Source organism: Macrotis lagotis, chromosome 8 (genome assembly GCF_037893015.1).
Source record: "Macrotis lagotis isolate mMagLag1 chromosome 8, bilby.v1.9.chrom.fasta, whole genome shotgun sequence".
Lineage (NCBI taxonomy): Eukaryota > Metazoa > Chordata > Mammalia > Peramelemorphia > Peramelidae > Macrotis > Macrotis lagotis.
In genome coordinates this window covers 84047117-84069215 of record NC_133665.1, presented here as the reverse complement: position 1 = coordinate 84069215, position 22099 = coordinate 84047117, and the positions used below count along the sequence as shown (strand labels likewise).

The 22099-nt window shown below is 33.0% G+C and overlaps 1 protein-coding gene across 2 annotated transcripts in view; it reads right to left on the bottom strand.

Moving 5' to 3' along the window:
* CNTLN (centlein) overlaps nucleotides 1-22099 on the bottom strand; it is a 585894-nt gene that overhangs the window by 326819 nt on the left and 236976 nt on the right. For both annotated transcript variants that reach the window (XM_074197564.1, XM_074197563.1), the window contains exons 4-6: nucleotides 18064-18198; nucleotides 17281-17460; nucleotides 10327-10460 (exon numbers count right to left, since the gene is read on the bottom strand). In XM_074197564.1, coding sequence (XP_074053665.1) covers nucleotides 10327-10460; nucleotides 17281-17460; nucleotides 18064-18198 — 449 coding nt within the window. The remainder of the gene's footprint in view (nucleotides 1-10326; nucleotides 10461-17280; nucleotides 17461-18063; nucleotides 18199-22099) is intronic.

Genomic DNA, 22099 nt, shown 5'->3' with positions numbered 1-22099 from the left:
GCTAAGCCACCAGCCTCACTTTCTCCTCCAGAACCATCTGGATCCAGTGGACAAATAAGCATCAGGGAGACTGGAGATGGCCCTGGATGTGAGGCAATCAAAGTTAAGTTACTTGCCAAGGTCACACAGATAGTTAGTTCCAGTATCTAAGGTTGGATTCAAACTCCCATCCTCCTGCCTCCAAGGTCAGTGATCTAACCACTGCTACACCTATCTATCCCAAAGCAACTGGTTATGAGGATAGGAATGATGGTGCTAAGGTAATCTTAAAAGGAAGATAACAACAGCAGGGGATAGCATAGTATATAGGCTATGCAAATGGTACAACATGGAAGACCTTAGAAAAATACTGTCCAGGTTAAAGATACAATATTATTAGAAAAGTGTTACTGATTGTTATTTCTTTCATACCACAGGGGTAATCAAGCAATCAGTGAGAGTAGAGGGTACCCAAGATGAGTCCTGCTTTGACCCATGCCAGGGGAAGAAAATAAAGAAGGTAGGAGATAAAGGAATAAGGGCATTCCTAGAAGCAGCAAGTGGAATGCTTTCTTCTTATCTTCCTTACCAAGATTATTATAATTGTAGAATTCAAATTTTATTTTTAATGCCTCCCATCAACGTAGAACCAAATACCTTTTAAGAATTTTTAGCCATAGGCAGCTAGGTGGTGCAGTGGATAGAGCACCAGCCCTGGAGTCAGGAGGACTTGGGTTCAAATTCAACCTCAGACACTTAATAATTGCCTTGCTGTGTGACCTTGGGCAAGTCACTTAACCCCATTGCCTTAAATAAATACAATTTAAAAAAAATTTTTAGCCAGGTATGGTGGTACATAAAATAATATATCAATTTCTGATACATAGCTAAAGCAATCTTCAAAGAAAATTGCATCTCTACAAACAAACTTTAACATAATTTAAAATGATTGATTTCTTAGGAATGTAATTAAAACTAGTAAATCATTTTTAAAAAATAAATTAAATAAGCACAAAGGAAAGAAGGTCAAAATTAAAGAGAAACAGTTAAAACTGAAAACAAAGAGGGTAAAAAATTTTAAAAAATGATTTTGGTTCCTTAAAAAGACTAGCAAAAATTAACAAACCTTAGCTAACTTGCTCAAAAAGAAAAGAAAAAATCAAATTAACTAAATAAAAAATGACCAAGGTTAATAGGCCAATTTTGTTTCTAAAAGAAAGAGTTCCCTACTGACCAACACACATTCAGTAGAAAATTGATTATGGCCAGTTCAATTATATTTTTGTGGAGCTATATTCACCAGGACTAGATAAAAATCCAGCACAATCTCACTTTGAAACTCTCTAAAAAGATATTTTAAAATGACAAATCATTTTCTCCATTTGATTAAAAAACAAAACGAATTGGAAATAAATATCTCTATACTACTTCTGCAGTTATCACTCTTTTAAAAAAATCAACATGATATTTTATTAATGAGAATTTAGTTATTAATATAATATATATAATTATCATTATATAGAGTCAACATTTTAAGGCTAAGAAAGCTCAGCCATATATTTAGTTTGTTTGGCTTTCATCATTGTTAGTATAATCATAAAGCAATGGTATCCTCTAGTTACATGAACATTATACCTGCTCCATGATTACAGGGTGTTCTAAAGTTGAAAGCATATTCTAACAGAATTTTAACATCAATTAATGAAGACAGAATTCTTGGAGATATAAACCTTATCATCTTAATGCATTTTATCTATGATATTAAAATTAGTCAAATTTCCCAAATGGCATTTAATTTCTCCTTCTTAATAGGAAGGAAAGGCTCAAGAGTAACATGTCAAGATTAATTCATAGTTTAAGATACTAATTTATGTGATAGTCTGGAAATGGACATACAAACTTCACCTTATAAAGTGTAATATAATTTATGTTAAACTGCAGTAGTCAGGATTGACATAATATATTCTCAAACTATTAAATACCACACCATTCAGAAATTAACTTGGGGAGGAAGTATGTTGAAATTAAAATAATAACAGCAGCAATAATAGCCACAGCAAAACAAAACAAACATCTTAAAAATATTATCCTATTTTATCCTCACAAGAGACACATGAATTAAGTGATTTGTCCAAGGTCACATTGATAATAATTGGATGAAGTCATAACAGAATTCAGGTCTTCCAGATATCAAGTTCAAAGCTCTATCCACTATGCCAGCTAAATGTAAAGAGAGATGTATTTGGAGAAAGAGGACTTGAGTTCAAAGCCAAACTTTATCAATAATGATCTGCATGACATCGGCCAAATTATTTAATCTCCTTGGTCCTCAATTTAATCATTTATAAAATGAAAGGTTTGGACTAATGACTTGTAACATTCCTTCCAACTATAAAATAGATATGAATGCCCATGTCTGTTATGAAACAGAGCAATCGACCTATTCTATCAATTAGTCTTGAAGTAAAATACCTTAAGGGAAGTAACATCCCCTACCTTCATTCTGTAAATAGTAAAGTAATTGTGAAATTATTCAATTCACACAGTTGGAAGGAGAAGGAATGATACTTCTTAATGTACTCTTTCATCATTTTTATCTGTATAACTAACCTATGTATAAATTAAAACCTTTAAAAAAGAAGAAAAATAGTCCTTGGTAGAACTATTTAACTCTTAAATTTTGAGTTGTGTTCTATCATATTCGAAGATATTTTTTTTCTTTTCTAAATCAAGGATTTATTCTGAATCTTAAGGGCCCTGACTCTCATCTAACAATATTTAATATTGAAATAGCATATCCCTGACATTTTAATAAGTTATACCTATAATTTACTGTGCTCATTATCTCCGTTGACTAGAGCATGGCATTAACTAACAAGACTAAAGTTGTGGCTTTAATCCCTTTTCAGTTCAGTTAGCTTCACTCCCTTGCACGGTCATAGAGTATACCACTGCCCTTAGCTAATTGTCTTGAAAATGAATACCAAGGTCAAAGGATGAGAGAAAAATCCAATACTAGCAAATAATAAGTATATGGTATACTGACTATGGATATTCACCTAAGTTTCACATATCAAGGAAAGCAAATTTAAAGTAATATCAAGTCTATCCTTTGAATTTTAAAATATCAGGATCATAATTTCCTTGATGGATACCACTGGTAGTAACAATATAAGATACCTTTAATTTTTCTATAAATTTCAAAACTAAAATTATAAATATGAGCTATACAGAAATAAGAATAGAAAAATAACCCCCAAAATTACATTAGTAGTAAAAATACGTAACTTGCAGGGGTACCATAAGAAGAACAGGTTGTGGAGATAGCTCTTATGATAGCCCTGAGTAAAGAAATAGGCATTTAAATAGATCAGTAAGATATATGTATATATATACACATATATATGTACATATATATATATATCTACTCCTTGATGCACACAAAATATCTAACATGTTTTAATTTGATAATTTTATTATATAACCTTATAATAAAAGTATATTAAAAACCAATTTGAGTTTTAGTTTGAGACCTTTCATTATAAACTATCACATGATAAATAATCAGAAGACTGTAAACTGATTAGTTAGAAGTCTGATTTAGAGAATCTGAAGTATATTAAAAATTATCTCTCCCATTGGAAATGACTACTTTTAAAAACAACAAAATAATTCCTACTGCCAAAATATATAAAAATTACTAGTACTCTGTCAATACTCTAAAAGATCTATTAACTTACATCTTTCCTCTAACAAAGCAGATCACAATCCATATATAAAATATAGAAGTTTAAATTTTTCTTCAGATTCTTAATATAAATTACCTTAGTCAAGATTTCCTCAAATATAAAATGAAGGCATTGGAGTCAATGCCCTCTGAAGACACAACCGGGTCTAAAATTATGTTATCTCTTATAAGTTACATAGTACAGGTACCTCATGTATGGTCACACAATGTTAGAAATGATTAAATGAAAACCAAACCCCAAATATCATCAAAGGTAGTGTTTTAAATGATTTTTTATTCCAGTAAAAAGGTCATATTTCATTTCAATCTAAAGAATTTAACTTAAAATGCACATGGCAGAAGTTAAAAACAACTTCAGTCCTTGAGTGTAAGAGCTATTGTGGAATAGCAGGCACAGAGCCCCCACCTCACAGTTCAAAGAGCTGAGTCGACATTCTACCTCTCCCGTGCACTAATTGTTCAACCCTTGGCAAGTCACTTAACCTCTTAATGCCCTTAACAACTCTCAAAGAACAGAAGATATAAAGATACATACATATATTTATATATATATACACATATATGAACATACAAAACTACATATACATATATAGGTCTCTCTATATATAGAGCAGCTAGGTGGCACAGTGGATGGAGTGCCAGGCCAGGAGTCAGGAAGACTCATCTTCCTGAGTTAAAATCTGATCTCAGACACTTTCTAGCTATGGGACCCTGGGCAAGTAACTTAACCCTGTTTGCTTCAGTTCCTCATCTATAACATGAACTAGAGAACAAAATGGCAAATTCATTCCAGTATCCTTGCCAAGGTAAGCCCCAATGGGATCACAGTGTCAAACACAAATGAAACTGCTGAACATCTATAGATAGATAAATCATACATAGATCTATGGATATAATCAGTTTCTAATCTTATGTGGTAGAGGTGTTTCTTTACCAAGAATTCTGCATACAAAATAAATCATTTCTAACTAATATCATACTAATTTTCTTTACTAACTAAATTTATTTGGGAAGCATTGAGGGGTAGAGTAAAAGTACCTAGTAGATAAGGACAGTGGTGCAAAAATAAGACAAGACAATGCTGTATAAGAGGTACGTCCCAGTGAGGTGTCTCAATGAGACTTTAACAGAAGCTGAAACTCTGAAGAGAATAAAAAGATAAAAAATAGTGAAAGGGAAAGGAAAAAGCATTAGAAGTAAAATAATTATTCCATATCCTAGAAAAGTAGGAAACATGAATATCTAATCAAATAAGAAGAGGCCAGCAAGGCAAGAAAGAGACTCCAGGGTACATACTACATTCACACTTTTTGACTCGTTGCCCATCTAGATAAAAGATTCTCTAAGTAATATGGAGGCAACTATAACTAAACACCCAAGTCTATGAAGTAACTTATGAAAAGAAGAGATTTTGGGGGAAAAAGGAAGGATATTTTCAAAAAGTTAAAGTTGTTGTTTTAGTTGAAGAAATTCAGTAGTAATCCAACTAAAAAGAATTCAACAAAATGTGGTAACTAAGAATAGCCCCCTCTTTTTTCAAATATTATGACATATTGGTTCAATTCAATTTAGTTCATTTTAAGATTTGGCTATGACACCTACTCCATTTTCTTCTCCACTAGCTCCAAACACAGATCTGATTCTGTTTCTTATTATGAGTCTACCAGGTTCCACCTAGATACATTCTTTGGTTCCTTAATAATATCTGATCCTTTCTCCTGATATGACCTGTACTATGTTGAATGGATGCTGTATTGCCTGAACCTACCCCCTGATCGGCTTCATTAACGTTCTGGCCCCAATCATTTCAGTTATTCTAGGAGGACCTCCTTGCTATGGAGCTGCCATGAGGCTGATCTGTCTCTGTCTCCCATTGTAACACTGTAGAGTTGAGCAGTACTGAGATGCCTAGAGGCTAAATGAGCCACAGGTGATGGGCTCTCTGGGATGGTTCTGGCCTCAACTCTTCATCAGTGTTAGCTTTGACTTCCACTTTCCCAGACTTGTTTATATTCCCATGCAAGATTTTAAAGTTTATTTGTAGTCCTGGTCTAGATGTTTAAACTAATGGTTATGTCTTTTTGTAAAAATTGACTTTTCTTTGTCATTATGTCTTCCAATATCTTTTTAATGATTGTCTGGGGTGCTTGCAAAGTCCTGCATTGTCTGCATCCTATCATTGCCATCACCCCTTAATCTGATGATTTTTCTTTTGAATTTACTCATCATTGGGTACAGTCTGCCACATAAATGAATTGGTTAGGGCTTGAGTTCTGATTTTTTAGATAGTACAGAAGGCCATATTTCAGAACATAGATATACCTTTTTTAAAAGGCAAGTTTAGCTTTAATATAAGGAAACATCTTCCAACAATTAGACCTATCCATAAGTAAAATGAATGAGCTACTTTGGAGGGTGATAGGTTCTTCCTTGTCAAAAGCTTTCAGTTTGGATGAAAATCTATCAGACGAGCTAGAATGAAAATTCCATTAAGATAAGGGTTAGACTTAGAAAGCTGTGGAGGTCCTTGATGACTAAAATTTTGTGCTAATGTGATCCTGTTACCTAAATAGTATTCTGCACCAAAGCAAAGCTCAGACAGGTTCTTAAGCTAGTTCGGCTGTCATTAGATTCATCAGATATAGATGCAAATTTCTCATTCCAATTGATATTTCTCCAAGTTATATATAAATAATTATATACTCTATTTTCTTTAAATACTAGAAGTTCTTCCATTTTTTTAACTAATGGCATAATAATTTCAATTAAATAATTACACTTAAAATGTATTATGATATCCACTTAGACAAAGTACAAGGACAAAAAACAACAGTCCCTACAGCTCTAAAAAAATTGCATTTCCAACAAGTACACAGATTAGTGACATCAAATTATTTGAGTGAGGAAAAATAGCAACAACTGGAGGGGCCTGGAAAGAGGTTTTATCTGGGGGAGCGGGGAGAGATATGAGTCTTGCAAGAGACCAAGAATTCTAATGATTCTAACAGGCAGATGTGAAATTTTTAAATTACAGACATGAGGGACCACATTTCCAGTGTTCTTTTTATGTTTTTCTAATTGGTTTATAACCATGAAAAACCAGTAAACAATGAGTCTCATATAATAGCACACTGTAGCAGCAAAAATGAGTTCAGTGCTTTGTAGATATTCTTTCCATCTCTACTTCAAGATTGCTTTAAGTTCTATGAAGTCAGTGATTCTGTAGCACCCTGGCTATTTAGTCACCTTGGTGGTTAAATTTTAATAATCAGGCAATGTGAGGCTTGTACAAATAGAATAGATTTTCCTATTCTATCTATTAATATAAAAATAATGATGATAATTACTGTTCTAAGGTTTGTAAAGCACTTTATAACTATCACATCATGTCATCCTCATAACAGTTTTGGGAACTTGGTGCTATTATTTTTTGAGGTCAGCAGGGTTCAGTGACTTGCCCAGTGTCACCCAGCTAATAAGTGTCAGAGGCTGGAATTGAACTCGGGGCTTCCCAACTGCAGGGTCAGTACTCTAACCACTATGCCTGATTTATGCTATTATCATCCCCATTTCATAGTTAAAAAACTGGAAGAAGACAGAAGTTAAGTGACTTGCTCACCAGGGTCAAAGCTTGAAGACTCTCTCAAGATGGAATTTTGAATCCTGAATTCAGATTTTTCTAACTCCAAGTCCACTGTTCTATCCACTGAACATCCAGCTGCCTGCTAGGAAAAAATCTGTTTCTATAGTTGTGACTTGTGTTTGTCAGACAGACTGGCTTCCCTGTTAGGGAAAAGCTCAAATCAGAGATTGGATTTCAATTTTTTACAGGGTTACAGAGGTTGGGCAGAGTCAAGATGCAAACTAGGATGCTCCCTCAGTTTTTCCTAGTTCCCCTCTGAAAAAATGAAGCCTCCAAACAGACTCTGGAGCAACAGAACCAACAAAAAGACAGAGTGAAACAAGTGTTCAGCTCAAGATATCTTAGAGGGACTTCAGGAAACATTGCACCCGGGTAAAGCGGGGCTAGCCCAGCATGTCCGAGAGCCAACAGAGGCTCATAGCTCAGCCACAGTAAAGGACCCAGACCCAGAGCAGAAGGCAGACTGGAAGTCTCAGAAAGTCAAGGAGGCAAGTGGGGTTTGGTCAGGCCACCTGACACAGAGATCAGTCACCAGCACCTGAGATCCCAGTACCAAAAGACAAGAGACCAGACCACAGGTCTCCAGTGCAAAATGCTTGGGACTGTGTCTCCCTGTGCTGCAAGACCAGAATGTGACTTTCAAAATGAGCAAAACAAACCTAACCATTTTTCTACTATGATGACAGGGAAGATGAAAACACCATTACAGACAAAAAAGCAGTGACAAGATGCCAACATGTGAAGCCTCAAAAGGAATAATGAATTAGTCTGAAAAACAAAAAGTCCTCTTAGAAGAGCTCAAATAGGATTTTAAAAACCAATTAGGAGGCGGCTAGGTGGCACAGTGGATAGAGCACTGGCCCTGGAGTCAGGAGTACCTGAGTTCAAATGCAGTCTCAGACACTTAATAATTACCCAGCTGTGTGGCCTTGGGCAAGCCACTTAACCCCATTTGCCTTGCACAATCCTAAAAAAAACAATTAAAGAGGGGTAGAAGAAAATTTGAGCAAAGAATTGAGAGGCATGCAGGAGAATTATGAAAAAATAGAAAAGGAAAAAAATACCTTTAAAGGAAGAGTTGGTCAAATGGAAAAGGAGATACAAAAGCAAACAAAAGAAAATAAATCCTTAGAAATTATAATTGGGCAGGAGGAAGCTGACTCTATAATATATCATGAATTCATCAAACAAAATCAAAAGATTGAAAAAATACAAGAAAATGTAAACATCCTCACAGGAAAAAACAACTGCATGGAAAATAAATCTAAGAGAGACAATTTAAGAATAATTGGACCACCTGAAAGCCATGTTCCAAAAAAGAGCCAGACAATATTTTTAAGGAAATTATGAAGGAAAACTGCTTTGATTCCTAGAACAGAAGACAAAGTAGTCCTCGAAAAAAAATCCGCTGTTCACCTTCAGAAAGAGATCCCTAAAATAAAAACTCCAAATTTAAAAATTATCTGCTAAAAAAAGAAAGTACAGCAAGCAGCCAAAAAAATGCAATTCAAATACCAAAGAGACAGGGGCAGCTAGGTGGCACAGTGGATTAGAGAACTAGTTCTGGAGTCAGGAGGACTGGAGTACAAATCTGACCTCAGATATGCAATAATTACCCAGCTTTGTGACCTTGGGCAAGTCACTTAACACCACTGCCTTGCCAAAAAAAAAAAACAAACCCAAATATCAAAAAGTCACAGGCAGAATTACATAGGTCTTCAACTGCAAACTTAAAAGATGAAAAGGCCTGGAATATGCTATTCTAGAGGGCAAAGGAGCTTGGATTACAACCAAGAATCTAACTACCCTTCAAAAATCAACATATTCTTTCAAGGGGAAGATATATTTTCAATGAAATAGAGGACTTTCAAAGTAAATTGATAAAAAGATGAAAACTGAACAGAAAATTTGATCTTCAAATACAGGACCCAAGAGATGTCTAAAAATGTAAATTGAAAAAAAAAATGTAGTCTTTAAGACTAAAACTGTTTATATTCCTACATGGGAAGATAATACTTATAACTCTTGAGAACTGTATTTGCATTAGGAAGAGTCAAAAAGAGTATATTTTGGATAGAGAGTGGGCATACAAATTGATTATGATGTGAAAATAATAAAAAATAGACAAAAAAAGTTTTATATTGGGGAGGCAGGAGAGAATAAATTAAATCACAAGCACAAAGGAATGTACAGGGAATGATGGGAGGGTGTTGATTGAATCTTATTCTCAACAGATTGAGCTCAAAGAAATAAAATACACTCCCAGTTGGGTTTAGAAATTTATCTTACCTACAGGGAGGAGAAAGGAAAGAAAAGGGAAGAAGGGGCTGATAAAAGGGAGGGCAGACACAGAAGGGGAAAGGGGAAGAAAATATGGGGAGGACTGATAGAAAAGAAGGCATATTGAGGGAGGTGGTGGTCAAAATACAATGGTTACAAAGGAGATCCCTTAAGATTCTATTTAAGGTAAGAGTTAGAACAGGTAACCTACAACTTACTTTCCAATATAGAGATTTGTTGATTCTATGACCTTTAAAAGCCCTATCAAATACTTGGAAACATGGAAGAATTTGAAATCAAAAGACATGGGATAGGATCCCAGCCTGCCAATTACTATTGTGTAACCTTTGGACAATGATTTAATCTCACTGCCCAATTTTTGTCATATGTAAAATAAAGAGTAAGAACAAAAAGACTTCTAATGCCTTTTAACTCCAAATAAAATTATTTATAATAAAAATAAAGATAAAATCAAAAAGGGGCCTGACTATGAGAGTGAGGGGCAAAATAAGGAAGGAAGAGGGCAGGATCACAGAGATGAAGGTAGAGTGACTAGTTTTACAAAGAATCATTCAACATCTTTAAGACAAAGGAACCTAAGGAGAAAATAATACATTTATAAGTACTGATACAACTTCTAAAATGCCCATCTTTGTTAATAACTGAAGATACTTGCTTGACTAGAGTAATATCCATATTCTTTTGCATTATTTCAGCCTGTTTTTGATTCAGTTGTGATGCCAATTCATTGTATCTGAACCGTAATTCCTCAATTTGTCTCTTTGCCTCAATCAAATCAGATGTAGATGACTAAAATTGAAAAATACATTGAAGAAAATATTAAGCATAATAAAAGTATACTAAAAGTAACAAAATGATAAAATGATCATAAAAGAATTCATCTATTAAATTGAATAATTAGCACATACAAAAGGGAAAAAAGTGCAAAATATATGTTTACATTTCAAACCAAATATTTAACTTTAAGGGATGTAGAATCTTAAATGAAAGTAATGTAATGTGGGGGTGGCTACGTTGAGCAATGGATAGAGGACTGGCCCTAGAGTCAGGAGGAGGACCTGAGTTCAAATCCAACCTCAGACACTTAATGATTACCTAGCTGTGTGACCCTGGGCACGTCACTTAACCCCATTGCCTTGTAAAAACAACAAAAAAAGGAAATAATATAATGTGAAAGTAATATTAGAATAATAAAGATGATGATGATGTTATATGATTAGCAGGGTTTTGCAATCCCTAAAGACCTATATAAATGTGAGCTATTACTATCAAAACTTTATGCAGATGTTTCTTTAAATATTTAAAAGTTCTTATGTGACATAAAGACAAGGACGTACATAATTATGTACTATAGGACTTAGCTATTTTTCATGTTTCAAGAAAATGTATAGATAAAATTCTGAAAAGAAACAAATATACTGTAATTTATTTTAAGGACTAGATCAGAAATAGGAAAGTTCAGAAAAGAGAAGGGTTTGGAGTGAAAGGTGAGTCGAGTACTGGGCATGTTGAGTTTGAGATACTAAAGGATAATGAGTATACTAATAAAAAGTACCTAATAATTTGAGACCAAAAAGAGAGGATTTAGAGATGGATATATAGACCAGAGAATCATTAATATAGAAACCACTGTAACTGATGAGATCAACAAATGACAAATTATTGAGGAAGAAGATGGTCCAGGACAGATCCCTTTGGAGTGACTACACTAAGTATGACAAAGAAGAAAATCCACTTAAGGAAAGGAGAGAGTAAGAAAGAAGAGTTAATAGTTGGGAGTAGGCAGAAAGGACACCAAGAGAGTAATTTCAAGAAATTTCAAGTCAAATATTAAACAAAGTTAAAAGATCCAAAAAAATACAAGCTGACAAAAACACTTTTGATTTGAAATTAAGAGATCACTGCAATGTGGTCTATTTTTTAAATTATTTAATATTTTTCTATTTTACATCACAAAAATTTCCTATAGTGTCACTCCCCTCAACCAGATAGATATCTCCTATTGCACATTTTTAAAGAAAGAGAAAAAAATCATAATACAATGAAGAAATTTTGAAAATATAAGAAATATAGCTCCCCCCATGAACCTCTTCCTATATCTGGATGTCTTCTCAAGGTTTTGAAAGACTGATGTTTAATTATTTTATGGTTCTTCCCATTTACTTTATTATAATATTTGTATATACTACTTTCTTGTCTATGTTTATTGCAACCTGCTTCGATTTATGTGGATCTTTCACACTTCTCTGTATTTATCACATCATTTCATAAAGAAAAATTGCAATACTGCATGGCATTAATGTAGTACAAAAAGTTAATTCCTTAAACGTATTAAGATAGGCAAAAAGGAGATAAAACTATCCCTATTTACTGACGTTATGACATTTACTGACACTAATTGATAAGAAAAGTTGCAGGCTACAAAAAAGACCCTCAGCAATGAACAATTTTGGTGAAATTCAGGTGAAAATAATAGAAAAGGAAATCCTATTTCAGAGAACTAAAAAAATGCATTAAGTATGTGGATTTAGGGGCAGCTAGGTGGCACAGTGGATAGAGCACCAGCCCTGGAATCAGGAGTACCTGAATTCAAATCCTGCCTCAGACACTTAATAATTACCTAGCTGTATGGCCTTGGGCAAGCCACTTAACCCCATTTGCCTTGCAGAAACCTAAAAAAAAAGAATATGGATTTATCAAAGAATGCAAAACAGTTGTATATATTCAATTAAAAAGATCACTTTAAAGAAATAGATTTCCAGGAGTCAAAATGGTGGAGTAAGCAATAAACCACCATAATTCACCCAATTCATCTCCAAAAATAAAATAGTGCCCCAAAACAAATCCCTAGAATAGCAAAAAGGCAGGGTGTAACAATCATTAAGTCCAAGAAATTTGAAAGATCAACAGGAAAAATCTCTCATTTGGGTTAAAAAGGAGAGCAGTCCAAGAAAGGTAGTGTTCCAGCAAGTCAGCAGCAAGTCCCACCACAGCAAACAAGCTGAAAATCCTGAGCTTGGTGCAGTGAAGCAGGTAAACACCAACACCAGGACTTCTCCATGAGTTTCAGTATAGACATAGGCAAAGAGACAGCTGCCAGTGAACAGACCTCCACAAGCTTCAGTGTAGCCCCGGAATAACACAGAAACACCCTACTGGCCTCAGCACATGCCAGACACCATACTAGCACCATGGCTCAGCAGTGGTTAAATTTCCAGACTCCTCTAAATTGGATTTATAAGAGGAATGAAAACTTAGCTCAGTGTTAGGAAATTTGTCAACAGATGATTAATACATATTAGTAATAATGACAAAACCATATGATTATATCAAATAATAAACAACTTCTACAAGATGTCCTTTATACTTCTTTATAAGTTCAGAAATATTTTTATACTTTCTGTCACCTATTATATAAAAATACATTCATTTGTAATGACTATTACTTAGTTGAATTATTCTTTATAAAGTTAATCAATTAGTTAGATTTGTTTCATCAAACTAAAAGAGTTCCTTAAAATTCTTAAGTATGCCTACCTTCTTTTCAAAATCACACAAGTCATCAACATCATTATTTATAATTATTTCTTTACTATTCTGCATAAATGAATCTTGTCAATGACTATAGGATCTTCAGATATTGCTTCCTAGTTTTTAATTGGGATTTCATCTAATCCCAGTTTACAAATAGTTTTTCCTTACAATTTTCCTGCACTGATCATGTTGTAGATTGTTGTAAAACTTGTATTGAGGATAGCTAACAAGAAATAGCAGATAGATTTTTCTGTAATTGCCAAGATATGTTTCCCATTTTCTTATAAGAAGCATACTCTTTTTTTCTCCTCAATACATCATTTTCTTGTATATACTTTTAGTTAAATGAGCTTTGAATACTTGGTACTAAATACATAAACAAATAATTGGATATTTTTATCTTTTGATAATATGTAATGTCTCCTGTTTTTTAAAAAGAAAAAAAGTTGTGTTAGGCTTTATCTAGGAGAGAGGGCCTTACTAGTAATTTATGATAGTGATAAAAAATTAATAATAGTGATCATAATCAATAATTATGGAATTTAACCAGTCTTACCACTTTCCAATTTTGCAAAAAAAACAAGTTTTAGAACTTCCTTAGATGAAACTTCTGTCATTTATTATATTAATGATGTACAATTTTTTTCTCATTTGATTCAATTTGCAACTTCATTGTTGTAGGCTTTTTGAAAGTACATACATCCAGAAATTTTCTATGTATTCCAGCTTTTCTTCTCTTCTTTTTTCTTCTTTCTCTTTTCAAACCTCATTGATTAATGTCTAATACTTATTACAGTTATTATTCTCTTCTTTGCTTTTGCTTTGTTATCTTAACCTTGGGCAGGCAGGTAGTGCGGTGAATAAAGAATAGGATTTAAAAGGAGTAAGATCTAAATTCAAATACTATAAATGTTAGCCATAATTAACTTTTTTTATTTTGATTTTGTTTCCAATTGTTTCAATTATTAAGTTATCTAAAATTGTTGATATGCTCCTGTTTTTCAGATTTCTTTTCACAATTCATTTTGTTGCTTTTAGTAAGGTAATATGCAGGTACAACCAGAAAGTGATACGTTTTTCCTATTCCTTTCTGCTGAAGTTTAATGGCTCTGCTGTGGTCATCTTTGATACTTGTGTTTTCGGATATATTTTAAAGCTTCATAATTCATCCTATGGTTCTTACCAAGGCAATGGATACTGCATAGTTGACTGTATGCATGTCTTTTTTCCATTTTTCTGTCTAATATTATAGAAGAATGTATTCACCGATGATAATTTCAGTAAAAGTTAGCTTTCACAAATGATTTGCTAGATGGATTCAGGTCATCAAACTGAAGAAAGATCTTTAAGAAATTTCACTCTAAATATGCCCATCTAATTTTCAAAATCATTTAAAATCTCAGAACTAGTTTTGTCATTCATGTAGTTATTTATAATTTCTAGAGTTATTAAATGGAGATTTTCAATGGGTCTCTCCAAATTTCCCTCTGAGAATTTTAGTAGTTCCTCTATGATATCTCTTATTTTCCCTAATCTAGGCTATATGGTAAAAAAATAATTACCCTTCTGTGGTATTGAGTGAGATTATTGAATGTACCTCTGATAAAAAGCAAAGTCTATAATTGGTGATATCTGTTCCTGGTTACGTTTTTATGCTGAATAGTATATTGTCCTATATACCATACAACTTTCTATTGTATAAATAACATTTTCAGGTATTTGGTGCTCTTCATATATCCACTTTCCTGATCATCACCATCTGCCTTGAAACATTTTCAACATACAAAGTATAAAAATTTGCTTTTTTTGAAGGTTCTTGTATTCTTATGGTACTACTGCCTTCCATATCAAGCAGTCCCATGCTGAATCATATCTTAGCTTCTAAGGAGTAATTTCATCATACTGGCTGGGATGCTTACTCAGCCACTTGAAGCACTGAAGTTCTATTTCCCAAAGATTAAGGATTTACTGCAAGACCTCTATAGCTACTCTGGTGGTAACAAAGTTCACAGAATCTCTTTGTCTGGTATCCCTTTACATTGTGTTACCTAATCTTTTACCTACTCACAAAAGAAACATGGGATAGATTTTGATGTGGCTATAATTACTACTATTACTAGCAGCAGCAGAGCAGCTTTATCTTTCAAATGCATCTCCTCTCTATTCCCACTGTTTCAACCCTATTACAAATCATTTTATCCACATTGCAAAAGTCTCCTTTAAGATTGTCTATCTAAAAGCTTTACTTCATAAAATTCATCCTTTACACTCTACCCAAAATATTTTTAAAATAAATATATAGTCCTATCACTATTTTGATTAAAAAAACTTTAAGCGCTCTCTAACAAAGCTGGAATTTGATTACTTGGTATTCAAGGTCCTGTGTAATTCCATACCAGTCTTTTTCCAGTCTTCTTAATACATCAGTCAAACTAAATTACTCTCTGATCCCTAAACCCCACCCTTGTTTCCATATCCTAGATAAAAACAAAAACATATTGTGATCAACTGCCTTAATACCTTTGTTCCATTCTATTTCTTATGAATTAAAGGCCACCCTTTGAGTTATATACCTATTAAATACCATTCTATTCTTTAAAACTCAAGCACCTTCTCCTCCAAGAAGCCTTACCTTCTTAATAACAATCATTTCACTCAGACCTCACATGGCAGTTTCTGATGCATTTCTCATCTAATGAGCATCATGTAATAAGAAACAGCATGACATGTTGCAAATAGAACTGACCCTGGAGTTAAGAAAGGGTTCAAGTACTTCCTCTAACATATAATGGCTGTGTGATCCTGAGTAAGTCACTTAACCTCTCAATGCACCAAACAATTTTCTAAGACAAATTGCAGAGAAGGTGTAGATCTGCAACAACAGAAGTCCCTATGGGGAGATCCTCGTGTCAATTAAATCACAGGCTAAGTACAAAAGAATAATATTATGGTTACTTTTGACAGTCCTGCTCAAAGAAGATAATTAATAAATTTGTTCAAATAATGAAAGATATAAAGAAAAAAACACAGGTATGAATAATTGATAATTTTCCAACTCTTTATATTCTCTCCATACTTTAGTCACAGTTTGATAATAAAGAAGATATAACTGAGTTATTATACTTTCTTAAGTATTTAACTTGCTCTGAGACAATGATTCAGATACTCTCAAGAACCTGGCTTTACTGTAACATAACTATACCCACATAATAAGCAGATTATATGCATGTATGTCTGAATACACTTAGGTAATTAGGTATGTGTGTGTGTATGTGTGTGTGTATGTATCTCCTTTTTCTATAAACAATACTGAAAGATAGTTTTAAAATATATATTTTAGTAAGCTTGAGTAAATATATACATTTTCATCTGAACATGCATAGAAATAGTTACCCAAATTTAAACTAATTTTGAGACTCCTTTGACTAATTTTGTTAAAACACAAATTTTAGATGAACTTGAAAAGAAAACAATTAAAAATAAAGCTAAATAAATATAATTTTAATAATGTGAAAAAGAAAATAAAATATGATAAAGATTTCATGTAAATAACTTTTAATGTTTTACAAAATATCTCCAGAATGGAGGTCTTTTAAGCTAAGGAGAATTATGATAAATAAGATTAAAAAATTTTGTTGTTACTGCTTGCACTTGGTTTTTTTTGGTTTTTTGTTCTCTTTGGTTTTATGGGAAATTTTAATGGACTTAAGAAATATACATATCTTAAAACTACTTAATCCAATGCAATCTAGTAATATTTATTAATTTAAACTATAAAGTCAAAACACAGGGAACTAAATATGTTTTTCAAACCATATTTTATTTGAAAATGCAACAGCTTTTATTTTTTAATGATTACATTTTAGGATGACTTATTTGAAGTCAGTTTCCTGCTTTGCAACATCAATTTTTAAAAAGCTGTGGGTCTTAAGTGAAGGAATATAAATGAATGTCAGTCCCCGCTGGTAGATTTGAATATATATAACTTCTTATTGAAAGAAAATAACATGTAATGAAACTGCCTATAAGAAGTTAGATCTCGAACAAGAACCCAAAGTCTATTTCCACCTCATACCTTCATTTTGCAATCAATGTCATGTTTTTCTTTTCTCCACTGTGTTTCCTGTTTCTTCAGGTTCTCCAGATCATTTAGCAGTTCAGTGCAGTGTATACTTAATTCCTTATTTTTTTCCTCCAGCTCTTTGATAATTAGCATGTTTTTCTCTTCCTTCTTCTGGACCCACTCCTTGGCGTTCTGTAGATAGTACCATGAGGACCAATAAACAAAACAAAACAACAACAACAAAAGTGAGAATTAATCAGCAAATATAAGCTATGCAGTTTTACCTTCACAGCAGCTTTCTCTATTTGATGGCCAAGGTCACCTGTGTACTTTTATTGGTCTCTTTTCATGCAGGTGGAAGGGTCATATTTTTTAACTGGATGACAGCTTTGATGAGCACACATTTGCAAAGAGCACATTAATTGATCAATCTGCCTTTGATGCTGTCCCCAGCTATTTTTGAGACCCACACAGACATATCCTCCCAGACCTGGGCTTTATCAATTAATAATGCTAGTCCCATCAGAATCTAATTACAAGAAGCCACATCTTCACACTCCTACTTTCTTTGCTCCATTTCCATCATTAACTATTTATCTGAAAGTTATAAAGCTTAGATTCTTAGCTTTAAAGCAGCTTTCCCAGAGTTTTGTGTGTAAGAAAACTCTATGATATAGGAAGGCCTAAGGCAATTTTTCCTCTAAGCTTGTCACTTTCTGTGCCACAAAGGCTGACAATGCTTAAAGAAGGACTTCAAAGCTGCAGTCCTATAAAACTATGTACAAGTCAATATACCTTAAGCTCTTGACTTTGATCATTAAATTTTTTCTGTAAGTCACCCAATTCTTTCTTTAAGAAAACATTTTCTTCATCCACAGCAATTTTCTTTTCTATAAGGGTATTTATTTCCTGTTGAGATTCTGATTCTCTCTGTTGAAAAAAAAAGTGAAAAAAAACCCAATGCTATTACTAGAGTTTCTTCATTTTTCATAATTAGAGTAAGAAAGTTTTTTAAAAAATCATTTTTGTAGATTATGAAAATATCTCATATTCATATAGTACTTTTGAACAAATTACTGTCCTACCAACAAATCTACACAAGTATCACTGTGTCCATTTTTAAACTAAATCATACTGAGTTTCAGAATTCAAATGATATATTGCTAGTGTCAAAATCAGTACTAAAAGCATTGTATGTATGATTCTATGTTTAGAGATCTACCTACCACACCTCAATTAACATCTGAAATCTGACTTCCTTTGTTATAGGAATATTCATTAAATTCAGTTACCCAACATAAGATAGCATTTATAAACTACACTTTTTACTTGAGGACAATGAGAGGGGATTGTCTGTTTGTGTGGAAAAGAAAATATTGTTACAAACTAAATAAGTTAATTACAGGTATCTGTGGTTTAATAGGAGGCACAGCTAGTTGACTCAGTGAACAGAAATCTGCATCTGGAAATAAAAAAAAGTTGGGCTCATATTCAGCCTCAAGACATATGACTCTGAGCAAGTCACTCATCCTCTGCCTGCCTCACTTTCCTCAACTGCAAAATGGGGATATTCATAGCATCTACCTCCCAGGATTGCTGTGTAGTCAATGAAATATTATTTATAAAGTCCTTGGACCATAGGAAGTACTTAATAAATGTTTACCATATTTCTCCATGTATAAGATGGTTCTATGTATAAGACACACCTTAATTTGGGATTGATATTTGAAAAATATGTATTATATAAAGGTATTGAACTCAAGTTTTATTCATCATAAAATTCATACAACTCCTCATCACCATCAGAACTCCCATCCCTTAGCTCATCCTCATCTATGTTTGATGATGACTCATTGTCTTAGAAGTTATGACTGCTCTCCTGCCTGTGCTCTGGTCTGGGATTGACCACAAGCTCTCCTGGGCAAGTCTGATGCATGGACACATGCTTAGATCATTCCGGTTCATGAACCTGAAGCACCAATTTAAATCAGTCTCTTCTTTTTCATCAGCAATTCTTCTTGTCCCCTGCTGAACTATCATTGTGGACACAGGAGTTCCACTTGCCCTTTGCTCTTCAATCCATCTCTTCAATTCCCTCTCTAACTTAAGCCAAGCTTCTCATGGTTTTCTTCTGCCATGGTGGTTTCAGTAGGATTTCTTCTTCCCAAAGTTTGTCTCAAATTGTTTTCTCAGTTGGAGGAGGACCAAACTGACATTCAGCAGCACAATTTCCATTCATTTTTGAAAACTGGATGGCTTTGAACTTGAATTCAGCCCTGGATGAAAATCTGGGCAGGACATGGCAAAATATAACCTCATATACCAGTAATAAATTCAAAACAATGAGAGCAAAAACAACAAACATGAAAAAGTGGGAAATGCAAGTAAAAAAAATCTTCAACTACTATACCGAACACTCCCAGTTTTTAGACCCCAAATTTTTGGAAAAGGATATATCTAATATATGGGGAAATATGATATACTGATCTCTTTTTTTCCTCTTTAATAAGGCCAAGTAAAATTAAAGGTGCCAGGATTTGATGGAGAAAATGGCATTTTAATTATAATCTTTAATATAATGACCTGAATTCAACGATAAAATGGCAAGAGTTTGCAAAAGATTAGAAAACAAAACTCTTCCATTTTTAGCCAAGAAGAAGCACACTTGAAACAGAGAACAAGTATGACAACAAACTTGAGAAGCTGAGACATAACTGACTTGCAATCAGCTGAGCTGATAAAAAAAATGGTATTTATAATCACAACTTTCAGTAAGTAACCACAAGAGACAAAAAAAATGAAGAATGTAACATAAAAGTATCACTTATCATGAAACAGAATTAATATTAAATCATGTGTCAAATTCAGAAAAATCTGACTGCCTTAATTCATTTTTTCTTTTTTTTTTAGGTTTTTTCAAGGCAGTGGGGTTAAGTGGTTTGTCCAAGGCCACACAGCTAGGTAATTATTAAGTGTCTGAGACCAGATTTGAACCCAGGTACTCCTGACTCCAAGGCCAGTGCTTTATTCACTGCACCACCTAGTTGCCCCCTTAATTCATTTTTGAAGTAAAATAACTTTAAAGTATCTTTTCTGAACATGACAAATCAAACAATAAGAAAAGCAAAATATTAATCTTATCAGCAAATTAGAAAAACTAATTTGGGGATTGGGTGGGATGATTAACAGGGAATCTTAGATAGCATCAATACTTTTCAGATAGCACAATTACCAAAAGCTCTTAACTGCTAGGGCATTAAAAAACACATAGTCTTATTCAAAGAAATGATTATGAAAAATGTCATTCACAAACCATAAATTTAAATAAAGGAAATTTATTAAGTACAGATATAAACAGAGTATAAATAATGAATTAATCAAAAACAAATTATAAAAACAGAATATAAGTATGTTTTTAAAAATAGGAACTTTGATAAATTAGGCCAAAATATATGGGATGCAACTCAGAACTCAATAGTTCAGAGAGGGGGATTGAGACATCTGAATATATAATGTTAACAAAAAGGAAAAAAGAGAAAGAAATTTTCAAATATAAATATACAAACTAATAATACCAGTGCAAAAAAGACATTTTGAAAACCAAGTCTGGCAAAAAAAAAATCACAGAACAAAATTAAAAGAGTAGTAAACTTATAAAAAGATCATTTTTAAATGACTAACAGACTATACAATGACCAATATAAAAAATAATAATATGGAGGATTCATAGGAGGTGCAGAGGAAACAAAAAAATTTAAGGATAATTGTACTCAATTACATCCTAATAAAATTTAAAAATTTTTTTAGAACTACAAATACTTACATAAACATAACATTACCTAGCTGTGTGGCCTTGGGCAAGCCACTTAACCCCATTTGCCTTGCAAAAACATAAAAAACAAACAAACAAACCACATAACATGCCCAACTTAACCAAACAGAAAATAAAAGTTTAAAGATTGAATATGATATATCTCCCCTAAAAATATTTATTTATTAATGAATTTTATCAAATATGTAAAGAACAAATAATCCCCTTCTGACACAAACTATCCACAAAAAGAAAAACAAAAGGTACCCATCAATGACCTTTTATTTAAAGAAATAATATGCTAACAAATCAGGGAGAAATAAAAGAAATAATGACAACTATGAAATAATATCAAGACTTCAATAATATTTTAGTACATGAAAGTCACTTTTACATTCTGTAAGTACAAACAAGAAAAGAGAAAACATCCTCTTCAACAATTACAATGTACAGGGGTTTCAAAATATACACAAATGAGAATTGTATGAATAATGAAAAACATAAAATACTAGGCCAGTATTTTTTTTGAATAATTGTTAATCTCAATGAAGAGGCTATTATTTCAGGATATGATGATGTAGTTTTAAAAAATGGAACTGAAGGAACTGAGTTCACAATCTGATGAGAGGATCAGGATTCAAATCCTACCACTTTTGTTTACTACTTGTGCTTTCCTCAGTTAAATATTCACCTCTTTAGTTCTTCCTCTATAAAAAGGAATTTAGACAATATTTTTCTCAGAAATACCTTCTAGATCTAGACCTAAGAAGTTTCAGAAGCAAAATCTCATGTGAAAAAGAAGCATTAGGGACAACTAGATGGTTCAGTGGATAGAGAAAAAACAAGAGAGAGAGAGAGAGAGAGAGAGAGAGAGAGAGAGAGAGAGAGAGAGAGAGAGAAAGAGAGAGAGAAAGAAGAAGAAAAAAGAAGAAGAAGAAGAAGAAGAAGAAGAAGAAGAAGAAGAAGAAGAAGAAGAATACAGGGGTATCTAAAAAACCTCACTATAAGTAGAGAATCATT